The sequence below is a fragment of the Echeneis naucrates genome, chromosome 8 (assembly GCF_900963305.1).
Source record: "Echeneis naucrates chromosome 8, fEcheNa1.1, whole genome shotgun sequence".
NCBI lineage: Eukaryota > Metazoa > Chordata > Actinopteri > Carangiformes > Echeneidae > Echeneis > Echeneis naucrates.
The window spans coordinates 20,184,222-20,204,943 of NC_042518.1; the positions used below are offsets into that span (position 1 = coordinate 20,184,222).

Here is a 20,722-nt window from a genome sequence, read left to right on the forward strand (position 1 = left end):
ACACTGTTTTGCTATCTTTTTCATTGTTATCTTTTTAGTGAAACTAACAAAAAAAAAAAAAATTGTTGTTTTGATCCAAAGCTGGTCTACAGTGAGGCAACACAACACAAGGCACATTCATAGAGACATAGATGTCCACTGCTGTGGTAAAGCTGCAAAATCATGATCAAAAACTGCATGCATTTGTAAGGAATCCTTTCTACAGTGAGCCAGATAATAAGTGCAGTGATTTCACATTTATAAAAGTGCAACTGCATTTTTGTGTGATAAAACTGCAGCAGGGTATTTACTGTGGCTCAACATGATTCTTCTGGATTTTCTGAACCACACTATGTTGTGTTATTGTGTAGTAAATTGTGTAAAGGGTTAGGGTTAGGGTTGACCATGAGGACAACTATTGCCATAATGTATAATTATTCTAAATAACGATCTTCATGGACTTTGGTAGGCAGGTTTTATTTGTAGGAAAGATGAGCAGTTGGTGAGTTCCTGCTTTGAGGGATCCTCTAAAGGTGAAACTCCTTATAACAATATTAACACCAGTAAAAAGCACATTTCTGGCTTCTGCCAAAAAGCTTTCTAAAGACAGAGTTTCTGTTAGAATGGAGGATATTACCATAAAATGAACAATAAATTCCTGCCAGTTACTTAAATGCTGTTGAATATTTAAACAATTCAAGATGGATTTAAGAATATTAAACACAGCTTTCTTCATTACATGGTATTGGTGTAGTTTGTGTGTTCAGGGACTCTGTGTTGATTTGGTGTCAGCGCTTCTCCTATAAATCCCAGAGTGTGAAGGTCAGCTGTCAGGCTGGGACTCTGCCAGGGGCAGCACCATGCTGCTGCTATCCCAAGTCACCTGCAGCATACTGTAGATTTCGACCTGCTACAGGAGCAGTAACAGTAGCTGCAGTCATTGCCTTGTGTGTAGCAATCAACCCTAACTATCTCATGGAAAGGTCTCTGAAGTAGGAAGGTCTAGTATTCAGCAGGATTGAGTCATCTTCAGTATTTGTTATTTTCTTTTGTTCACAAAAATGGAAGCTATAGACAGTCACCAGAATTCTACTTAATTCATTGCATCCTTACACATCCAGTTTTTATATTCTAAAAGCAGCTGATACCTGTTACATTGGTTACTAGCCTGATACTGTAAGACAGGTTGTGAACTTTGAGGTGCAAAAGAAAAAATTGCAAATGTTGAATGTTTCCTAGTAGGAAGCTGCAGGCAATCATGATGGATAAGCTCTGCACCCTTGCCCCCTGGAGCATCAGAGGGAACAATCATCCATTTCTGCTGAATAAAACCAAGTCCACAAGTTCTTGTAACCTCAGTGGAAGCCTTTTTGATGTCTGGTGAAAGAGACAGCAGCAAGTGAACACTCACTGCATCAGGACATTACAATGACTGTGCCATGCAGCTGCCATCGGATGAGATCAGTTTCCTGTAGTCATTCTGATGAAGTGCACTGATATACGGTGATCATTGGCTGATAAGAATTATTAGTTGAATTAATGAAACACAATACAAAAGGCAGTAACTGTCTCCTGAGGGTTAGGGTTTATCCTTTGATATTTTAGGGGAATATAAATGATAGGGAGACGATTATCCTATAGGAAGACGCTCCAACAACATAACATAACGCTGTATATATATACAGCCCTTCTCTTTGCACATATCAGTGCTCCTCTTGCTCTCTTCTCCTCAATCCCATCCTGCCCGTTTTTCTGTACGCCCACTAACCGCCAACTGTGGCGACACATCTGCAGAAGAAAGCAGGAAAAACGACGGGCAGAAGCAGAGAAAAGAGGAATCTGCTTTGTGTTTTTGTATTGCAAGAAACCCATGTCTGAGTACATGTCCTGCTAGGTTTTACATACGTTGCATTCAGAAGAAGAGCTAAGAAAATATCAGGTTATCATTGTGGAAAGGGCTATGTCTTGTGGCTCATTTTAGTAGGTGTTTTCGATTTCCTCTCTTTAACAATGACAAATGAAAACTCACAGGAGTCACATGAACACCCACTGTCTTTTTTCAAACAAGCTACTCAGTAGGAATGGGCTATGGATTTTGATGTAATATAGTGAGAAATATCTAAGGTTTCATGCTTATTGTAATTATAATAGCTTTTGATGGTATGATTATAAACTGTCATTCATGCCAAATGTTTTAATTCACTTTTAAAATCTATTTACCATGCACACTCTCAGTTGTAAACCACACAGTGTTATGCAGTGCAGTTAAACTGTTGTGTACCTAATCTATATCTCTGAATGGTCATCACCTAGATTTTGTACCAAATTGAATGTGTTGCAATTTTCTTTCAGCAGATTTTCCAGATTGGGTGACCATCATCCTGAACAACCCCCTTGTCACCCTTTTTATAACCGAAATACTCCCACTCTTGATTTCACTCGTTTTTGGTCACAGTAAGTTTGCTTGCTCCATCTGCCGTGGTTTCTGTGGCAGCGTTAGCTTCATTGGCAATTTAGGCAGCATGCACACCAACTTTTATTCTGTCCATTAGAAAGACAAAAAAAAAAAAATTTATATATTACGAAATTATGCTGAGAGCCTCTCAATAGTAATTTAACATTAATGTCCCCCTTTTTTTGTGAAAAAGAAAAATTGCACATAGCTCATCACCTGGTTTTTCTTTTTTTCCTTTTTTTAAATCTTTGTATTACTCAGTTGCTATGGTTGGATAATTCTGAACTCTTAAATCATGGTTAATAGTAAAACCAGTTAATAAGCGCATCCATACGTGTTATTTGATCAGACACCAAAATTCCATACTGAAATAGGCATTTTTTTCCAATATTCAAATGAAAGATAAAGAACCAACTAAACAGAGGCATCTGCTTAGGACATTAGGTTAGGATATCTGCTTAAAATTATGGCCACATCTGCTGATGATAAAGTATATTTTAGTTCAAAAGGCCTCGGACTTTGCCTTCACCTCTAACCTTCTATGTCCCCTGACCCACTACTGCTGAAAACTTAAGAGAAGTGTGAGGATCAACTGTAAACACCCTTCATCTATACATTAAATACTTGTTGACCAGCCAATCCTACCCCTACCTAGCCCTAACCCTAACCCTATGAACACCTTCATTTCAAACAAGTTAGACTATTGTTCTATGTTATATTACTTACAGGCCCTCTACAATGTTCAATTGATAATTGATTGATAGATTGTTAACGAAAACAAAAAAGAATGATCTTGTGGAATTGATTTATTATTGATTTTCTTCTAACCATAGCCAAAGCTATAAATGGCCAGGATTCCATCTTAATGCATTCTTTCTGATTTTTCTACACATATAGCAATACTGCTGAAGACAATGGTGCATTTACCTCAGCAACTGGAAAGGACCAAAAACAGAGCTAAGAAACAAAGCGATTCAGGGTGACAACGTCAATACAGCCTTAAAGTTGCCTCCATATCTTTACTTGAGTAAAATTCTGGAACTGCAATAAAATTTGACTATTTTATTTCAGTGTACTAGTTGACTAGTTTCAACGAGTTAACTAAATTCTAAAGTGAGGGTGCAGAGCAAATTAACGAAGCAAAAGACATAAATAGTTTAATATTACAAGCTGCATGTAAAATTGTAAAAGGTTTTCAATTTTGTGGTCATTTCTCCACAGATGCTGAATTAATCCAGCATCAATTCTGGAGGATTTTCTCAGTGATGGACCTGCAGAGCAGCAGACATGTTTGTTTTTCAATGACACACATAAAATCCTCAATAACAGATGTTACAGAGTAGTATGGCTGCGTGTGTGCGTCTGTGTTAGAGACAGGGTGGTATGTCCATCATACTGCCACAAGGAACCAACACTCACCCTCTCTTATTCTCCGTCTTCTGCTTGTAGAGGTAGTTTGTCCATTTCACCCATAACACCCTTGTGTTATATAGGAAGCAGGCTAGCATTCATGAACTTTATTGGTGGACATCATTAATGGACTAAAGTCTGATTCACTGTGTGATCAATTTGGCCCCTTCCTGGTTGTGGTTGAGGTTCATTAAGAATTTGCTAATTACAACAGGTTCGCATTCAATGATGACAGTTTTTGCCTTTACTCATGATTAGACAAATAGAGCTGATGCACCATCAAGTAGGCAAATATTTTCTTGGGTTTATCATGTGGAAAAGAGGCACCAATGGCCCCTCATGTTGCCATGTTTTGCAATAATAACTTAACCCTCAAGACCTTCTATACTGCCACAATACAGGGTATTGCTGTTTTTTCACATCCATTCTAAAGTCCCTGATGATGTGTGCTGTAGCTAACCACAACCAACAATTTCCATGTGTTGCATTTAGGTGAAATCTTTACATTTGCCTCTGCTCTCTGTTCTGATTTGTGTCTGTCAGACAATCATCACTGGACCTTGTCCTGTCTAAAATCTGTAACCTATACCATCCTGTAACTTTAGACTTATAAGGCTTTGGTGTTCAGTGCCTTACTCGTACTATGGTCGTGGGGAGGTGCAAACCAACATTACAAAATCTGAAACACTTACAAAGCTTGAGACAAATTTACATTTCAGAAAACAAATTAACAAAACGCGAAACACAAATTTACAAGTCCTGAAACAAACCGGAAAAGGAAAGTCCCAACTTCTTCTTCTTCTTTCAGGTTTTAAGGCAGCTGGCATCATGTTAGTTGCATTTCTGCCACCGGCTAAAAGTAATTACATCTATTACCTAAGTTTTCCTTAACAATCCTGTTCTTCTGAGAAATTAAAATAAATATTTCCAGCTTTGTCCTCTCTCACCACACTCAAGAACGCTTTTAAGTCTCTGTCTCTCTGAGATCGGCCGGAGAATCGGAGGAGCAGGGGCATGTTGCCTTCGCTATAGCGCACTGTTGTGATGAAGTGGGAGTTGAGCCAGAAGGCAAAGCTCTCCATCTACTGGTCGGTCTTTGTTCCTACCTTCACCTATGGTCATGAGCGATGGGCCATGACAGAAAGAACAAAATCGCAGTTACAAGCGACTGAAATGGGTTTCCTCAGGAGGGTGGCTGCTGGAGATAGGCTGAGAAGTTCGGCCATCCAGGAGGGACTCGGAGTAGAGCTGCTGCTTCTTCGTGTGGAAAGGAGCAAGTTGAGGTGGTTCAGGCATCTGTTAAGGATGTCACTGGGACGCCTCCCAAAGGAGGTGTTCCTGGCATGTCCAGCTGGGAGGAGACCACGGGGCAGGCCGAGGACCAGGTGGGGAGATTATATCTCCACTCTGGCCTGGGAGCACCTTAGGATCCCCCAGTCAGAGCTGGCCAATGTGGCCGGGGAAAGGGAAGTTTGGGGTCATCTGCTTGAGCTGCTACCTCTGCAACTTGAAGATGAGATGTGTGTGTATGTGTGTGTGTCTATTTATTGTAGATGTTGTGTATCATATTCATATAGCAACCTTTCTCCCACACAGTGTCCAGAAAACAGAAGCTGGATGAGGCCTTGGTGGACATGATTGTTAAAGACAGTCAGCCTTTTTCTATTGTTGAAGATGAAGGGTTCCAAAATTTCATTAAAATCCTGGACCCATCATACTCCACTCCTGGATTTCTACCTCTGCTTCTCCCTAGAGTCTGTCTATCTTAAGAGCTCCCCCTGCTGGGCCCCCAGCTACTATTACTTCTTCTAATCCAAATCTACTGATTGGATCTTATTGCCTCATCCAACATTTACTTCACTATTTTCCTCACCTACTGTCCCCTTCCTCCTAACTCCCTCAACAAACTGGCTACGATCTGGCTAAGAACCCTCTACATCCTACTTCCACTGGACAAATCCGATCCTTCCACCCTCGTTGCTCAGCATCCTTACTTAGATCTGCATACCTGAGCTTTTTCCTTTCATATGCTTCTTCAACTGAATCCTCCCACGGCACAGTCAGCTCTATGAAATATACTCTCATTCTACTCCTAGACCACACAATTATATCAGGCCTTAGCTTTGTACAGGCTATTTCCTGGATAACAACAAGCTTTCCTCCTAAATCCACCTGCATCTCCCAGTCACTAGCATCCTCTAAGCTGCCTTGCCTCCTTGTTATTTTATTAACTTTCCCTCCTTCTTGAACAAACTGAATTGCCACTCTCTTTGCCTTAGACCTTGCTAAATTTGCCTGCCTCTGTATATCTTCAATGCCTGCAGCTAAGCTTTTTAAAACCTTGTTATGTCGCCACGTATACTGTCCTTGTGACAGACTAACCTTACAACATGACAAGATGTGCTTTAGAGTTGCAGTACCTGAACACAACGAACACAGCGGGTCTCCATTTACCCAGAGTTTTAGGTGGAGTGGGGAGTTGGCAATACATCATATGTTGCCCCTATCAAAAATCTGATACTGCTTTCCTCCATACTCCACAGCTCTTTCCAACTAAGCTTTTTCTTCTCTACACCTTCCCAGTTCAACCACTGTCCCTGCTTAGCCTGAGCCACTGCCCTCGCACTCCTTAATATTTCCTCCTGTCTACGAACCTGCTCCACAACTAGCTTCCTCTTCTATTTGGGACCTGCTCTACTCCACACTGTTTTGCCTGGGCCAATCCCCAAGCCTCCCCAGCCTATCTGTACATTGCCCACAATCTCTGTATGCCTAAGAGTTGCTTTCGCTTCCTGCACTGCCACTCTTGGATTCTATTTTCACCCCTTGTTTGGATTTGGAACGACCTTACTAACTACCACATCTTTACTCCCAGATAACAGGAGCTCTGTCCTAACCTTAGTACATTTAAACTCTTCCACTAGATCAAATCAAATCAAATCAAATCAGATTTATTTGTATAGCGCCAAATCATAACAAAGTTACATCAAGGCACTTTACATATAGAGCAGGTCTAGACCAAACTCTTTATAAATTTATTCAAAGAGACCCAACAGATCCCCCGATGAGCAAGCACTTGGCAACAGTGGCAAGGAAAAACTTCCTTTAAGAGGCAGAAACCTCGAGCAGAACCAGGCTCAGGGGGGGCGGCCATCTGCCTCGACCGGTTGGGTTGAGAGAGAGAGAGAGAGAGAGAGAGAGAGAGAGAGAGACAGGCAGGCAGGCATTGGAGGGGGGGGGTGTAGGCAGGAACATGTTGTTGCATGAAGTTCATGGAGTTGAGCTGTAATACAGAATTCATGCTATATGGGACCAGCAGGTGTTGCAGGAACATGGGATGGAGATGAGTCACCACCTGCAGGATGAGGACAGGGAGAGAGAGGAGAGGAACTGGGAGAGACAGAGACTTTGGCAGAACATGGTTAGTAAATGCAGTATAAATGCTTAGAACTGGGTGAAACTGTTTTGTTTTTTTTTTGTTTTTTTGTTGTTTTTTTTTTAAGAAGGATGGTTTTTATCAGCGCATGCAAGGAGGGAGTTAGAGAGAAAGAGGGAGAGAGGGTGACAGGGAGAGACAGAGAGCGAGAGAGAGAGAGAGAGAGAGAGAGAAGCTCAGTCCTTCCCCCAGCAGCCTAGGCCTATAGCAGCATACCTAAAGAGTAGAGGACTTTTTAACTGTACGCTCTGTCATACAGGAAAGTTTTAAGCCTGGTCTTGAAAGTTACTAAAGAGTCCGCCCCCCGGACCGATGCTGGGAGTTGGTTCCATAGAAGAGGAGCCTGATAACTGAACGATCTGCCTCCAGATTTACTCCAGATTTTAGATGAGATACTGGGAGCTGAAGTATGCCTTTCCCATACAGTGCCACAGTGCTTAAACATCTTGGAAGACCAAGCCACTTCCTAATGTAAAAGCTTACTAGTCTTTCCATTTTCTCTGCAGCAGATATTGGAATCTCATACACTGACAGTGGCCACATCAACCTGGGAAATAATCCAAACTGCAAACACCACAGCTTCAACTTTCCTGGAAGTTCTGATTTGTCTATTCTATCCAGTCCCTCAGCAACATCCTTAAGAAACTGCACTACCCGTTCTCCGTCATGCAAATCTGCCTTGTACCACCTACCTAGACTCTTTACTGTTTTTTCTGTAATTGTTGGCATTTAATCATCTATTGCAAACTTTTGATCACTAAATCTCCCTCTACTTATTGAGATACTTCTAGACTTACTAGGCTTGGTTTTCATACTAGCCCACTTTAAGTTTTTATTAAGTCTCTCAAGTACTCTTTTCATACATGGCACCGTTGTAGTTATCAACGTCATATCATCCATGTATGCCCAAAATGGTGTAAGGCGCATCCCATCCTGCCGCCTCTCTCCACCTACAACCCACGTAGAAGCTCTAATAATTACCTCCATTACCATTGTGAATGCTAATGGAGAAATTGTACACCCTGCCACTACCAACCTGTTGTAAAGCTACTTCAGCATAGTCTGATATGCTGGAAATATGACCTTACAAAATTAACAACCACTCCAGGCACTCTAAAATAGTCAAACGCCTCCCAAATAAGGCTATGTGGCACTGACCCAAATGCATTTGCTAAGTCCAAGAATATCACATGCAAGTCTCTTTTCTCACTCTTGGCTGCCTGAATCTGATGCCAAATCATGCTAGTGTGTGCTAAACACCCTGAGAAACCTGTTATTCCTGCCTTCTGTACAGAAGTATCTATTAAGCCATTCCTTTCTAAATAACTAGCTAGTCTCCGTGCAACTACGCTAAAGAAAATCTTCCTATCTACATTCAGGAGAGGTCTGAAGACTCCTTCTCCTTAGGAATAAGAACACCTCCTGCCCTACTCCATACTCTGGAAATAGACTGTTTCTTCCAAACTATTCTTAATTGCCTCCACAACAACCTTAGGATATCTGGTGCACTTTTAGAAATCCGGTAGGGGACTCCATTTGGCCCTGGGGCCGAAGAAGCCTTCGTACGCCTAACTACCTCCTCAACCTCCTTCCACCTAGTTGGTCTAACATCCATTTCCTGATCTATCTCCCCTAATGGTGGCATGTCAGGTGGAAGCCTTACTACGCTATTCTTGTCAAAATTTTCCATCTTTCCTGGACATATCTCCTCCAATTTATAATAGCATGCTGTGTTGTTTCAGCTTGTGGACAGATATCACACACCATTTGGATCTTTTCCAATGATATAAAGTGTCAAGTTTAAATTAATTTATACAACAGTTAGCACCAAGTAATTTGATTGGACAAGAGACATTCCCTGAGTGCTGATCGAGTATAACAGCACTGGGACTGTTTCAAGACATTATCACTCCACTGTACAGGCGTTCTAATAACCGTGGATATAGGCAGATGGGAACCCTCTGGGCCTTCAAGGTATTCAGTGAAGGCCTAAGAAAAAATATTGAAAGAATTTTTTAACTACTATATAAATATATTTAATTAAAAATTTTTCGCAAATACCTAGGAGAACATATATAATTCAAGCAACCCACTAAAGCAGTGAGTGAGTGGAGGGAAGAGAGACAGAAGATGATTTAGAGAGCAGGGTTTGGCAGGAGCTAGTGAAGAAGAAGACGATTGTGTGGCTTATGTTTGGGATACGCCTATTTCAAGATTGCCTTTTCAGGCAAAACTAGATAGGTCTAGACTAGAAAAAGGTCGACACCTGACTTGCCAGGTTGGTGCAAGCTAGCAAAGGCATTTTCAAGCTAGCAGCTATAGTCGCAATCAGTGCAGCAGCAGCAGCAGCACAGACCCAAAGCCACAGCCACAGCAGCAGCAGCAGCAGCAGCAGCAGCAGCAGACATTCAGAATCACAGCAGCAGCAGAGAGTCGGAGCCGCAGTAGCAGCACAGACCCAGAGCCACAGCAGCAGTAGAGAGTCAGAGCCACAGCAGCAGCAGAGAGTCAGAGCCACAGCAGCACAAAACTGAATTTGTATACTGTCGGCCTAAACCTACAATTTGTACAACACAATTTATATCCTTTAAGGCCAGTCAAAAATGGCTGAGCATAACTTACAAAGAGCTTTTTCCTTTCCCCATTTCACCTCACCTACTAGACTCAATACGCTTTTCCCAGCATGTGAATGAACCCACTCACTTTTTCAATCATATCGTTGATCTTGTTCTAACTTATGGCATTGAAATTGACAAGTTAACAATTCTTCCCCAAAATTCTCTCCGATCTGACCATTACCTTATTACACTTGAGTTTACTTTAATGGGCTCCACAGCATTGAGGAATAAATTCAGCTATAGAAGATGTTTATCTGAAGCTGCTGTGGCTAAATTTAAAGAGAACATTTGGTCATCATTCCCGAACAATGCCATATCTAAATTCAAATGAGGATTTCTCCCATACGCAGGTTGATGACCTTGTGACTAGCACTATGGCCACACTGCGTTCGAATCTCGATAATGCCGCCCCTCTCAAAAAGAAAGTATTCAATCTGAGGAGGATGGCTCCCTGGTATAGTTACCAAATCCGTGCCTTGAAGCAGACATCAAGGAAATTAGACAGAAACTGGCGTTCCAGTAAGTCAGAAGAGTCTCACAGAGCCTGGAAAGACAGCCTAAAAACGTATAAAAAAGCTCTCCGCAGTGCTAGAAGTTCATATTACTCAGCACTCATAGAAGAAAACAAGAACAACCCCAGGTTTCTCTTCAGCACTGTAGCCAGGCTGACAGAGAGCCATAGCTCAGTTGAACCAGTGATCCCCTTAGTTCTAAGCAGTAATGATTTTATTAGTTTTTTTTTTTCAGACAAAATTCTCATGATCAGAGAAAGAATTTATCAGCTCTTGCCTACGTTAGATAAAAATCCCCTTCTGAAGACGGCAACTGCTGAATCAGCTGCGGCACCTCTTTTACATCTGGAATCATTCTCACCTCTGAATCTCTCAGAGCTAGCTTCTATAGTTTCATCATCCAGACCGTCAGCCTGTCTATTAGACCCAGTACCAACTAGCCTCTTTAAAGAGATCTTTTATGTAATTGAGCCGTTCATTCTAGATTTGGTTAATCTGACTTTATTTCTGGGTTATGTACCTCAGGCACTTAAGACTGCGGTCATCAAACCCCAGCTTAAAAAGCCTAATCTTGATCCAGATGTTTTGGCAAACTATAGACCCATATCGAACCTTCCATTTATTTCTAAAATCATTGAGAAAGCTGTAGCAAAACAACTACACGAGCATCTGGATGGGAACAGTTTGTTTGAAGAGTTTCAGTCAGGATTTAGAGCCCATCATAGCACAGAAACAGCGCTGGTTAAAGTCTCCAATGACTATGGCCTCAGACAATGGATCAGCCTCCATACTTCTCCTTCTAGATCTTATTGCTGCATTCGACACCATAGATCATAATATTTTACTACAGAGACTGGAACATGAAATTGGAATTAAAGGAACTGCACTAAGGTGGTTCAAATCCTACTTATCAGATAGACATTAGTTTGTTCATGTTAACAACAGCTCCTCCTCATGTACTGTAGTCAGTCATGGAGTCCTGCAGGGTTCGGTACTTGGACCAATCCTCTTTACGCTTTATCTGCTTCCTCTAGGCAACATTATCAGGAAACACAGCATCAATTTCCACTGCTACGCAGACGATACTCAGCTGTACCTATCAATGAAGCCAAATGAAGTCAGTCAGATAGTCAGACTGCAGGCATGTCTTGAAGACATAAAAGTCTGGATGACTGGAAATGTTTTACTTCTCAACTCTGACAAAACAGAAGTTATTGTACTCGGTCCTAAGCACCTCAGAAAAATACTATCTAATCATCTCATCAGTCTGGACGGCATTACTTTGGCTTCCAGCTCCACTGTAAGAAACCTTGGAGTAATTTTTGACCAGGACATGTCCTTTGTCCCTCACATAAAACAAGTTAGTCGGGCAGCTTTCTTCCACCTGAGAAACATTAGGAAAATCAGAAACATCCTTTCTCAGGATGATGCAGAAAAACTAGTCCATGCATTTGTAACTTCTAGGCTGGACTACTGTAACTCATTACTATCTGGATGTCCAAACAAATCTCTAAAAGGCCTTCAGTTAATTCAGAACGCTGCTGCACGAATATTAACAGGAACTAGGAAAAGAGATCACATCTCTCCCGTGTTAGCTGCTCTTCATTGGCTGCCAGTAAAATATAGAGTAGAATTCAAAATCCTTCTTTTAACGTCTAAAGCTCTTAATGGCCAAGCTCCATCGTATCTCAGAGAGCTCATAGTTCCTTACTGTCCTAGCAGGCCACTCCGCTCTCTAGATGGAGGTTTACTTGTGGTTCCTAGAGTCTCCAAGAGTAAATCTGGAGGCAGATCGTTCAGTTATCAGGCTCCTCTTCTATGGAACCAACTCCCAGCATTGGTCCGGGGGGCGGACTCTTTAGTAACTTTCAAGACCAGGCTTAAAACTTTCCTGTATGACAGAGCGTACAGTTAAAAAGTCCTCTACTCTTTAGGTATGCTGCTATAGGCCTAGGCTGCTGGGGGAAGGACTGAGCTTCTCTCTCTCTCTCTCTCTCTCTCTCTCTCTGTCTCTCCCTGTCACCCTCTCTCCCCCTCTCCCTCTTTCTCTCTAACTCCCTCCTTGCATGCGCTGATAAAAACCATCCTTCTTAAAAAAAAACAAAAAAACAACAACAGTTTCACCCAGTTTTAAGTATTTATACTGCATTTACTAACCATGTTCTGCCAAAGTCTCTGTCTCTCCCAGTTCCTCTCCTCTCTCTCCCTGTCCTCATCCTGCAGGTGGTGACTCATCTCCATCCCATGTTCCTGCAACACCTGCTGGTCCCATATAGCATGAATTCTGTATTACAGCTCAACTCCATGAACTTCATGCAACAACATGTTCCTGCCTACACCCCCCCCCTCCAATGCCTGTCTCTCTCTCTCTCCCACTCTCAACCCAACCGGTCGAGGAAGATGGCCGCCCCCCCTGAGCCTGGTTCTGCTCGAGGTTTCTGCCTCTTAAAGGAAGTTTTTCCTTGCCACTGTTGCTAAGTGCTTGCTCATCGGGGGATCTGTTGGGTCTCTTTAAATAAATTTATAAAGAGTTTGGTCTAGACCTGCTCTATATGTAAAGTGCCTTGATGTAACTTTGTTATGATTTGGCACTATACAAGTAAATCTGAGTTGATTTGATTTGATTTGTGTTGCAGAACATAAAATACAACAGCTCGCTAAAAAGTTACTAGCCCGAAACAATGAAACAGCGAGTTGTCTGATTGAGCTGTTAATCATCAGAAACACACATATGCCACCAAAGTGTTTGTCAACAGACTCTTATTTCAGTGGTTGCACAATAAATGGGAACATTCAGAGACTAAATGACACAAAGTAGCAGTAATATGCAGACAGAGATTAGCAAGCTTGTGTGTAGGAAATGTTTGTGTGCCGCCTGGCAACAGCCGTGTCTCCCCTCCAGTTGTGGAACTATTTGTGTTGGCAGAGCAAAATAAATGATTAAATAAACAAACTAATTAAATGCGCTTGTAGAACTGCTGTTATGATTATCTGCGGTCTCGACTGGCTTACGACTGAATCACACCAGTGCTGATATTCTGCACAGCAACACTCCCTCTTGTGTGATATTACATGTCCTATTCTAATTCTACTCATTGTTACCACTAACTAGTCTTCTATTTCCTCCTCTGTATCTCTCAATATCCACTCTATTTTGTATTGTAAAATGCACATGTTCTTATCGAATGTTTTTGTATGTAAGGAAGTGCATGGCACAGACCAGACGGAATGTGTTTGCCACAAAACGGGGAAAAACATCACTTGTTTGCTATCCATGAACTACATCGAACTCCAACTGGTTGTGTCGCTCCCGGTATCACGACCGGCTCAACCCCAGAGTTGGGACATTCCCTTTCTGGTTTGTTTAGGGACTTGTAAATTTGTCCCGGTGTTTGTAAAAGTTTTGTAAAAGTGTGATTTTGTAATGTTGGTTTGCACCTGCTGGCCACCATATGACTCCTATGGAAAGCAAAGGAACTTTGGAAGTTTGTTGCAAATTTTTCAATTACACTGCAGTCAATGAGACACCGTATAGTTTTAAACACTGATGGAGAATCCCAAGAGCTGCTGGATACAGCACAAGCCCACCGATGACCTTTAAAAGCTTCATTACATCCAACCACTTTATTTGTCTTGCAATCAGTTTCTGTGCCATATGTGGACCTACCTTTATAGGTTCACAAATGAGCACATTATTGTTTTCACAATAATAATATTGAGAGGTGTTGTGTTTTTTGTGGTTAAGTTCATGATGTATTGTGAATGTCACATCTAGTTGACACATCAGATTCAACAGCCCTGTAACATGAATGTACCTGGACCTCTGAAATTCAAATGACCACAGCAGTGGCCCAACTCACTGGCCATGGATGCAAAAAATTTAAAAGCATACATGTTTATTTCTATCTTTTTATTATTATTATTATTCCTGATCGATTTTATCTGAGGCACCAGGTACTTTGGCTCATTCTGACTCAAGCCTTGATCTCTTTTGTGCAGGATGGACGTTTGAGGCCTGGAGATCAGCTCATTGCCATTAACAAAGAGTCACTGATAGGTGTGACACATGAGGAGGCCAAGAGTATTTTGAACAAGGTCAAGTTCAGGTGGGTGATGCTGGGATTAAATATGAGTTTGTGGAGTATCGTAAAGTGATGCAATTGGGAAACGATAAACTACAGTTCGACAGCTGTACCTCTTTACTCTGCTCACTTCCAGCCAAGACAGTACAGTGGATATTGCCTTTATCCCCGGTAAAGGACTTTTTCCCAGCAGCGCACCACTCTACAACGGAGTCCAGCGAGCTCCAGGGAACAACCACAACTCTGGACGTTTAAAAGCCCACATTAAATCACCTGAGGTCAGCCCACCAACACTTTGAACATTCTCACAATGATTTCATTGCATTTTACTCCTGTTTCTTGCACTGCTGCAACAGTGGAATCCAAAAAAGCAGAATGAGAGGGGAGAACATGCAGCAAAGTGCTGAAAAATCCCGACAAATAATAGTAAACTTTGAAAGAAAAAACAAACAAGTTGATGAGATGTTGACATTTTAATATTTCATATTACTTGAAATAATTACCTATAAATAAGCAAGTACAATAACTTATTACAAATGGCATATGTTTCCCATTTTTTGTGTATCATCACTACATAAGAGCCCAGCTAATCAATCATCAGCCATCACTTCATTTTTATCATCGATAGTTGTTTATTTTTTTTTTTTTTTTGTATCTTTGTTTCTTTTCTACAAAAATTAGTAAATTTGTGCACTTTCTTTACAGATTTGTACAGAGGAGTCAGTGCCAGTGTCTTCACCTTCTCCTGACATCTGCTCACCAGATATTCAGATTTCAGGTACAGCACCTTACTGTAGCCTAATTGAATTCCAAACCAAATTTTTACTTCCATAGTCCAGCAGTGTGTGCCTGAAAGTGTGCAGGGCTGGATTAAGGTAGGGTAGGTATCTTCAATTTTCAGTTTTGGGATGCGAAGTTAACAGCTTGAGGATGTGAGGGTTAGGGTTAGGTATATAAACCTCAGGTGAACAACTGAAAAGAATGGCTCTAGTGGTGTTCCCTTCATATATTTGGTGTCATTTTGGGTTTAAAGCTGAACCAGCTGAACCAAACTAGCTGATGTTAAGGGTTGCAATGGTCCTCAGCTCAGAGCCAATCCTCCAGCCAATCCTGCTGGAGTGGATTACCACAATTTTTACCACTAAGGTTCTTTCTTAGGTGTGGTGACCACTTAGCTACCCTGGACTCCTTCTGCTTAAGCCAGGTGATGTCTGGAGTGAGCAGAGGTTAGCAGTTCCTGTGTTAATTTTTCTGGAATTATGTTACAAGTCCTATGGAATCAAGGAAGCAGTCTCACTGACTCAGTTTATATAAGATTTCTCAATTTCATATTTCATTTTCTATTCAGTTATATTTGTATAGCAGAAACACATAGACCTGACAGTATTATAGGTAGAAACTGAAAGTTCTTCCATGAGGGCAGGGGCTCTGCATCAACCAGCTGGATTGAATTGAGAGAAATGTGGATGAGAGAAGAGGGAGCAGGTGGAAAGAAAGATACCAGGAGCCGTTGTTAATACTATTGTCTTTAAGAGAGCAGGGAGACATTTCTCAGAAAAAGGTCTTGATGCCTGTACCTTCTCACCCCCTTGAAGAATGTTCATGGAGGCCTTCAGAGCCTGGAAAAAAGAGCAACAGTAAAGGTTTGAGAAATACAAGGAAATGGGAACTAAGGCAACAGAAGAACTATGTGCAGTGTTCCCAGTTGGCTATACTCACCAGGCATCTAAAACAAACGCAAACAAAAACTCGATGGGCAGATTAGGCAAGGGTCATTACAATGCGCATGTCCTTGATTCTGATAGTGTAACCTCCCCTCCTGTTGTCCAGCCCAGCCAGAAGCACAGCAGGAGGTCGGAGCGCAGGACATCAAAGGCATTTAATCCTTTTAGGAAGATAAAATCACCTGTGACAATATGTGCAAAACCCATTTGCACACAACTGTCCTCTCCTGGTTCCTGACGAAACCATCTCATTTTAGCTTACAGCAGTAACCTCACATCAAAGTTCATTTAGTAGAGGTGGGGCAGTATAAATCCTTTGATGAGACGAGGAGGAGGAGCTCATACACCTAGCAACAGGGAGTATGCAGACACACAATGACAGGTCGCAATCACCACAGCAAGCAGACACACAAATATGGGACATACAAACTCATCAAATTAATGTTGGACCTGGACTGTCTGCCCAAAACCACCCCTCCTCACACTGTTTTGCCTCACTCTGTCTATATAATCATCCACCTTACCCCCACTCCACTGTTTTTAATCATCTGCTTTTCATCTTACCCACCTACCCCCCCATCCCACACACACACACACAACCACAACCACCCAGTTCTACCAAATTCAAAGAGAATGTCTGTCCATCCACTCTGATAACACAGATAATCCATGGCATTTTTCATGTTGTTTATGTGGTATTGTGATACACTTTACATGGGGTACCATTTTGTTGGGCCTAGTTAGTTTATTGGTGATTGGCCATCAAAAGTGACTAAACTATTAATATGAAAAATATTAATGTTTCATTTATTAATATCAAAGTTAACCTCGGCGCACCACCCTAAAAAGGGAAATAGCCCAATCACCAATTTAGTCTCATGAAATACTATTAATTCAGATCTCTGACTATAATTAATTAATAACTACAGCAGAATTACCATATTACGGTAGAACAATTTGGAGTTCTGCAGAGAAGAGGTTGGCAATATTCCTTCCTGTGCAACATCAAATTTACTAGCGGTTGTGTTTAAGAACTTTTATACTTTATACAAACACACGGGTACTACATGTATATAGCCCATATCCAGACTATATACATGTATGTGTGCATTTGTGTGCATGTGTGATAGTGACCAAAATGCAGACAATGAAACTACAAGCAAGATGGCTGCTGGGGCCACATGGTTCATGTGATTACAAAGGCAGGCTGGAATAATTGAATTCCTCCTTAGTTTCTCAAGTTGGCTGTGTTGCCAGTGTTGTATTAAAGTTGGAAATTTATGCTATCTCGAGGCCCCTTGCTTCCAGGAAAGAGCAGGGAGACATTCAGCTTGTCCATGCTTAGAAATCTTGGGCAGGCCATCGCATCGCTACCATGGGAAGAGTGAAGAGTTGCAAAGGAGTTCAGGCCCAACCTCTTAGCTAGGTGAGCTAATCCAAGGGCCTCAGAAGATCCAAACCAAGAGAGGATCCATGAACCAAGAGGAAGGAGCCCAAAGACAAAAGGAAAGCAAGAGCCTCAGGAGAAGAGAGATATAGATAAAATGTTGCTCAGGACTGCAAACTCTCCTCGTGCTGTTGAAAGACCACTAGCTCTTTGTGTGATGCCTCATTCCAATTTAATATTACCAACTGTGTTTTTCCTCATTTCACCACCCCCCACTCTCCTTTTATTGTTTCTTTGTGTCCTCCTATAGGATCAACTAGCCAGAGGTCAGCAATGGGGGCCAAACCAAAGATAACACTGGACCCTTACATTCGCCTCAAATCAGACAAGTTAGACTTGGTGAGTCCTGTCAGATGAACTGCATAGAGCCATGCTATTAAATATGTTGCATGGCAGGAGTTTATTTGTGTATCTATTATTTAGGTAAGCTGCTATAATTAATACATGTACTAATTTATTGGGAAGATGATATCAGCTACAATCATCCTAAAACGCTTCAATTTAATTGTAAAAGATTAGCAATAAAGAAAAATGAAAGTGTTTTGATGCCCGTTGCTTCCAGGAAACATTTATTTCACCTCCTGTATTTAGTCTCACAGAGTTTTAGGGCTAGTTTGTGGAAAAAAATAAAATAAAAATAAATAAAATTTTAATTGAAAATTAAAAAAAGTTATGGTCATAATTATATGAAAAGGTCATAATTTTATAAGAAAATTGTTGCAATATTATGGGAATAATGTTGTAGGTTATGATATCACAATACCTGTGGTAGAATTTATTTTCTATTTCAACCTGAAACAGAAGTAAACAAGCATAACACCAGCAGATAATTTGGTGCTGATGTGCCAAAACATGAAGTATTTTCTTTATTTGTGAAACCTTTACTAAGTCTAGTAAAGTCTAGTTTAACAAAGAGCTCCATGACCCTCACTTCACTGCAGTGGAACATCTGATACTGCTCTTCTTAAATAAACCACTAAATTTACAACTTTATTCTCATTCTATTTCAATTTTCATCTTGGGTTAGGGTTATGTTTTTTACTGGGGACAATGACAACATTACTCTCAGAATATTATCACTTTATTCTTTTAAGTTACACTCCATAAATCTGTGGAGATGCACACATCGCTTTTGCATCAAGCTTTATTTGTTTCCGTAATGAAGAATTTCAGCTTCAAGTTGCATTTTTAAAATTCTCCTAACACTGAGTTTTGTGTCCTTATTTGAAGCAACCACTCTTGTTAGAAAAGCTTGTTAATAGTAACTTCTGCTTTCATGAAATTATTGATCACTCTGATTAATAGGACTGCAGAAACACTCCTATTACCCCAGGAAATGTTGAGTACAAACAGGAACTAGAGAGACAGGGAGATTGTTAAGAGTGATGTCACAATGGCGCCATGATGAATATACCTCCATGTTTCTGTCTTTGAGTCTTTTATATCTTGTCTGTTTAAGGCCTTGTCCTTCCTCGGGCTGGACATCACAGAGGAGAAGAGGAAGAAGCTATGGCAGAACCTGACCACAGACCCACAAGGGACTGTGGCCTATGGAGGTGAAGCACACTTATAAACACTGACAGAGAAACACTAAAACAAGTCACACACCTATCCAGTTGTGTCATCAGTAACGTGAAAGATCTGTGTTGAAACCCTGTCCAGGGTGTCACATGTGTGCACTGTCACATTGTGTAACCATGTAGCTCTGTGTCAGTTTGTGCAGCATTTCTGGGACTTGCTGGACATTCTTGTCTGTCTTGTCTCTAGATGCCCATTTACAAAGAGCAAGATCAAAGATGATTAACCTCCCTTTTGATTAACCTTTGTGTTCACCTCCCACCCCTTACTTTAGTGTTCCCGGTCAAAATTGACAGGTCTGTTTTAACTGCTCTTAAATTAGCACAAAAAACATTTTTCACCACCAAAATACAAATAGGCACTGAAAATGTATTACAAAATGAACATGTAATGTAAAAACTAAATGGAAAACCAAAGACCAAACTCGTCGTGAGGTCGTGTGTGCATGTGAATTCGTGCACGAGTGGCATGTGACAGAGTGTTCAGAGTGGGCCTTGCAAACATAGGCATCACATTTGCAGCATCTCAGACTTGTTTTGTTGTCTCTATGGGCACAGAGCTCACAGCGCTTCCTTTCCTGCCCATGTCCTTGTTGGAAGTGGCTGGGGCTGGGGCTGGGGCTGGGGCTTGCATACTCCTGACCAGACTGGCAGAGGCTGGTGTGCGGGGAATGTGCTGGCGCCTTTGAATAAGAGGAGTCACCAAGCTTTCCCCAGGTGATTTCTCTCCAGGTGTCCCCAAACGCACACTTCCCCTCCAGGTTTGTCATCTCAAGTATAATTCCCTCAATGGACTCTGGTAAAAAGAGTTGGAAGCTGGACTTAATGTCATCCACACGAGATGTTGCATACCGTGTTGGCCCTGGTGTCATCTTTATGATGTTTTCCACTCTTGCTCTACTTCCTCTGTCCTGGGGGGATGAATACCAGAGCAAGTATCCACTCTTGGACTGGAATGTCTCCTGTTTTTCAGGTGCCTCTCCCTCTCCATCTGTTGACTGGTCAGTCTCCTCAAAGTCTGGATCAAAAGCTAGGTTGTCTTCTACTTCCGAGACATCCTCCTCTATCTCTGGTTCAATTTCAGTGCCCTCTTCATCATGTCCAAAAAGCTGGACCAGAACCTCTTCGACAGAGAACTGCTTGGTCAGTGGCCTACTCATTGTGCTCAGAGTAAAAGGAGTGCAAAGCAAACATCATGCTATATATATGGGGTCTGTGTGAAGATGATACATTGATTAGTCTGGAAGGTGTGGTTCATGTGGGGGATAGGCACAAAAGCGTGGGAAAGAGATGGGTTCACATAACAGACACCTGTCTAGTCTGTGTGAAGATATGATGCATTGTTTCATCGGGAAGTTGGTTCACATGGGAGGATTGGCACATAAGCGCGGGAAAGAGATGTGTACCCGCAAAACACATTGTTCAATCTGAAATGTGTGTGTGAGTGAGTGAGTGAGTTGGGCTGGTGTGTATGGGGATGTT

At 41.5% G+C, this 20,722-nt stretch overlaps 1 protein-coding gene across 1 annotated transcript in view; it reads left to right on the forward strand.

The window, feature by feature from the left end:
- LOC115047239 (syntaxin-binding protein 4) overlaps positions 1-20,722 on the forward strand; it is a 74,790-nt gene that overhangs the window by 35,457 nt on the left and 18,611 nt on the right. Inside the window, exons 9-13 of the mRNA XM_029508041.1 lie at positions 14,410-14,516; positions 14,629-14,770; positions 15,198-15,270; positions 17,914-18,002; positions 19,123-19,219. Of these exons, the coding sequence (XP_029363901.1) occupies positions 14,410-14,516; positions 14,629-14,770; positions 15,198-15,270; positions 17,914-18,002; positions 19,123-19,219 (508 nt within the window). The remainder of the gene's footprint in view (positions 1-14,409; positions 14,517-14,628; positions 14,771-15,197; positions 15,271-17,913; positions 18,003-19,122; positions 19,220-20,722) is intronic.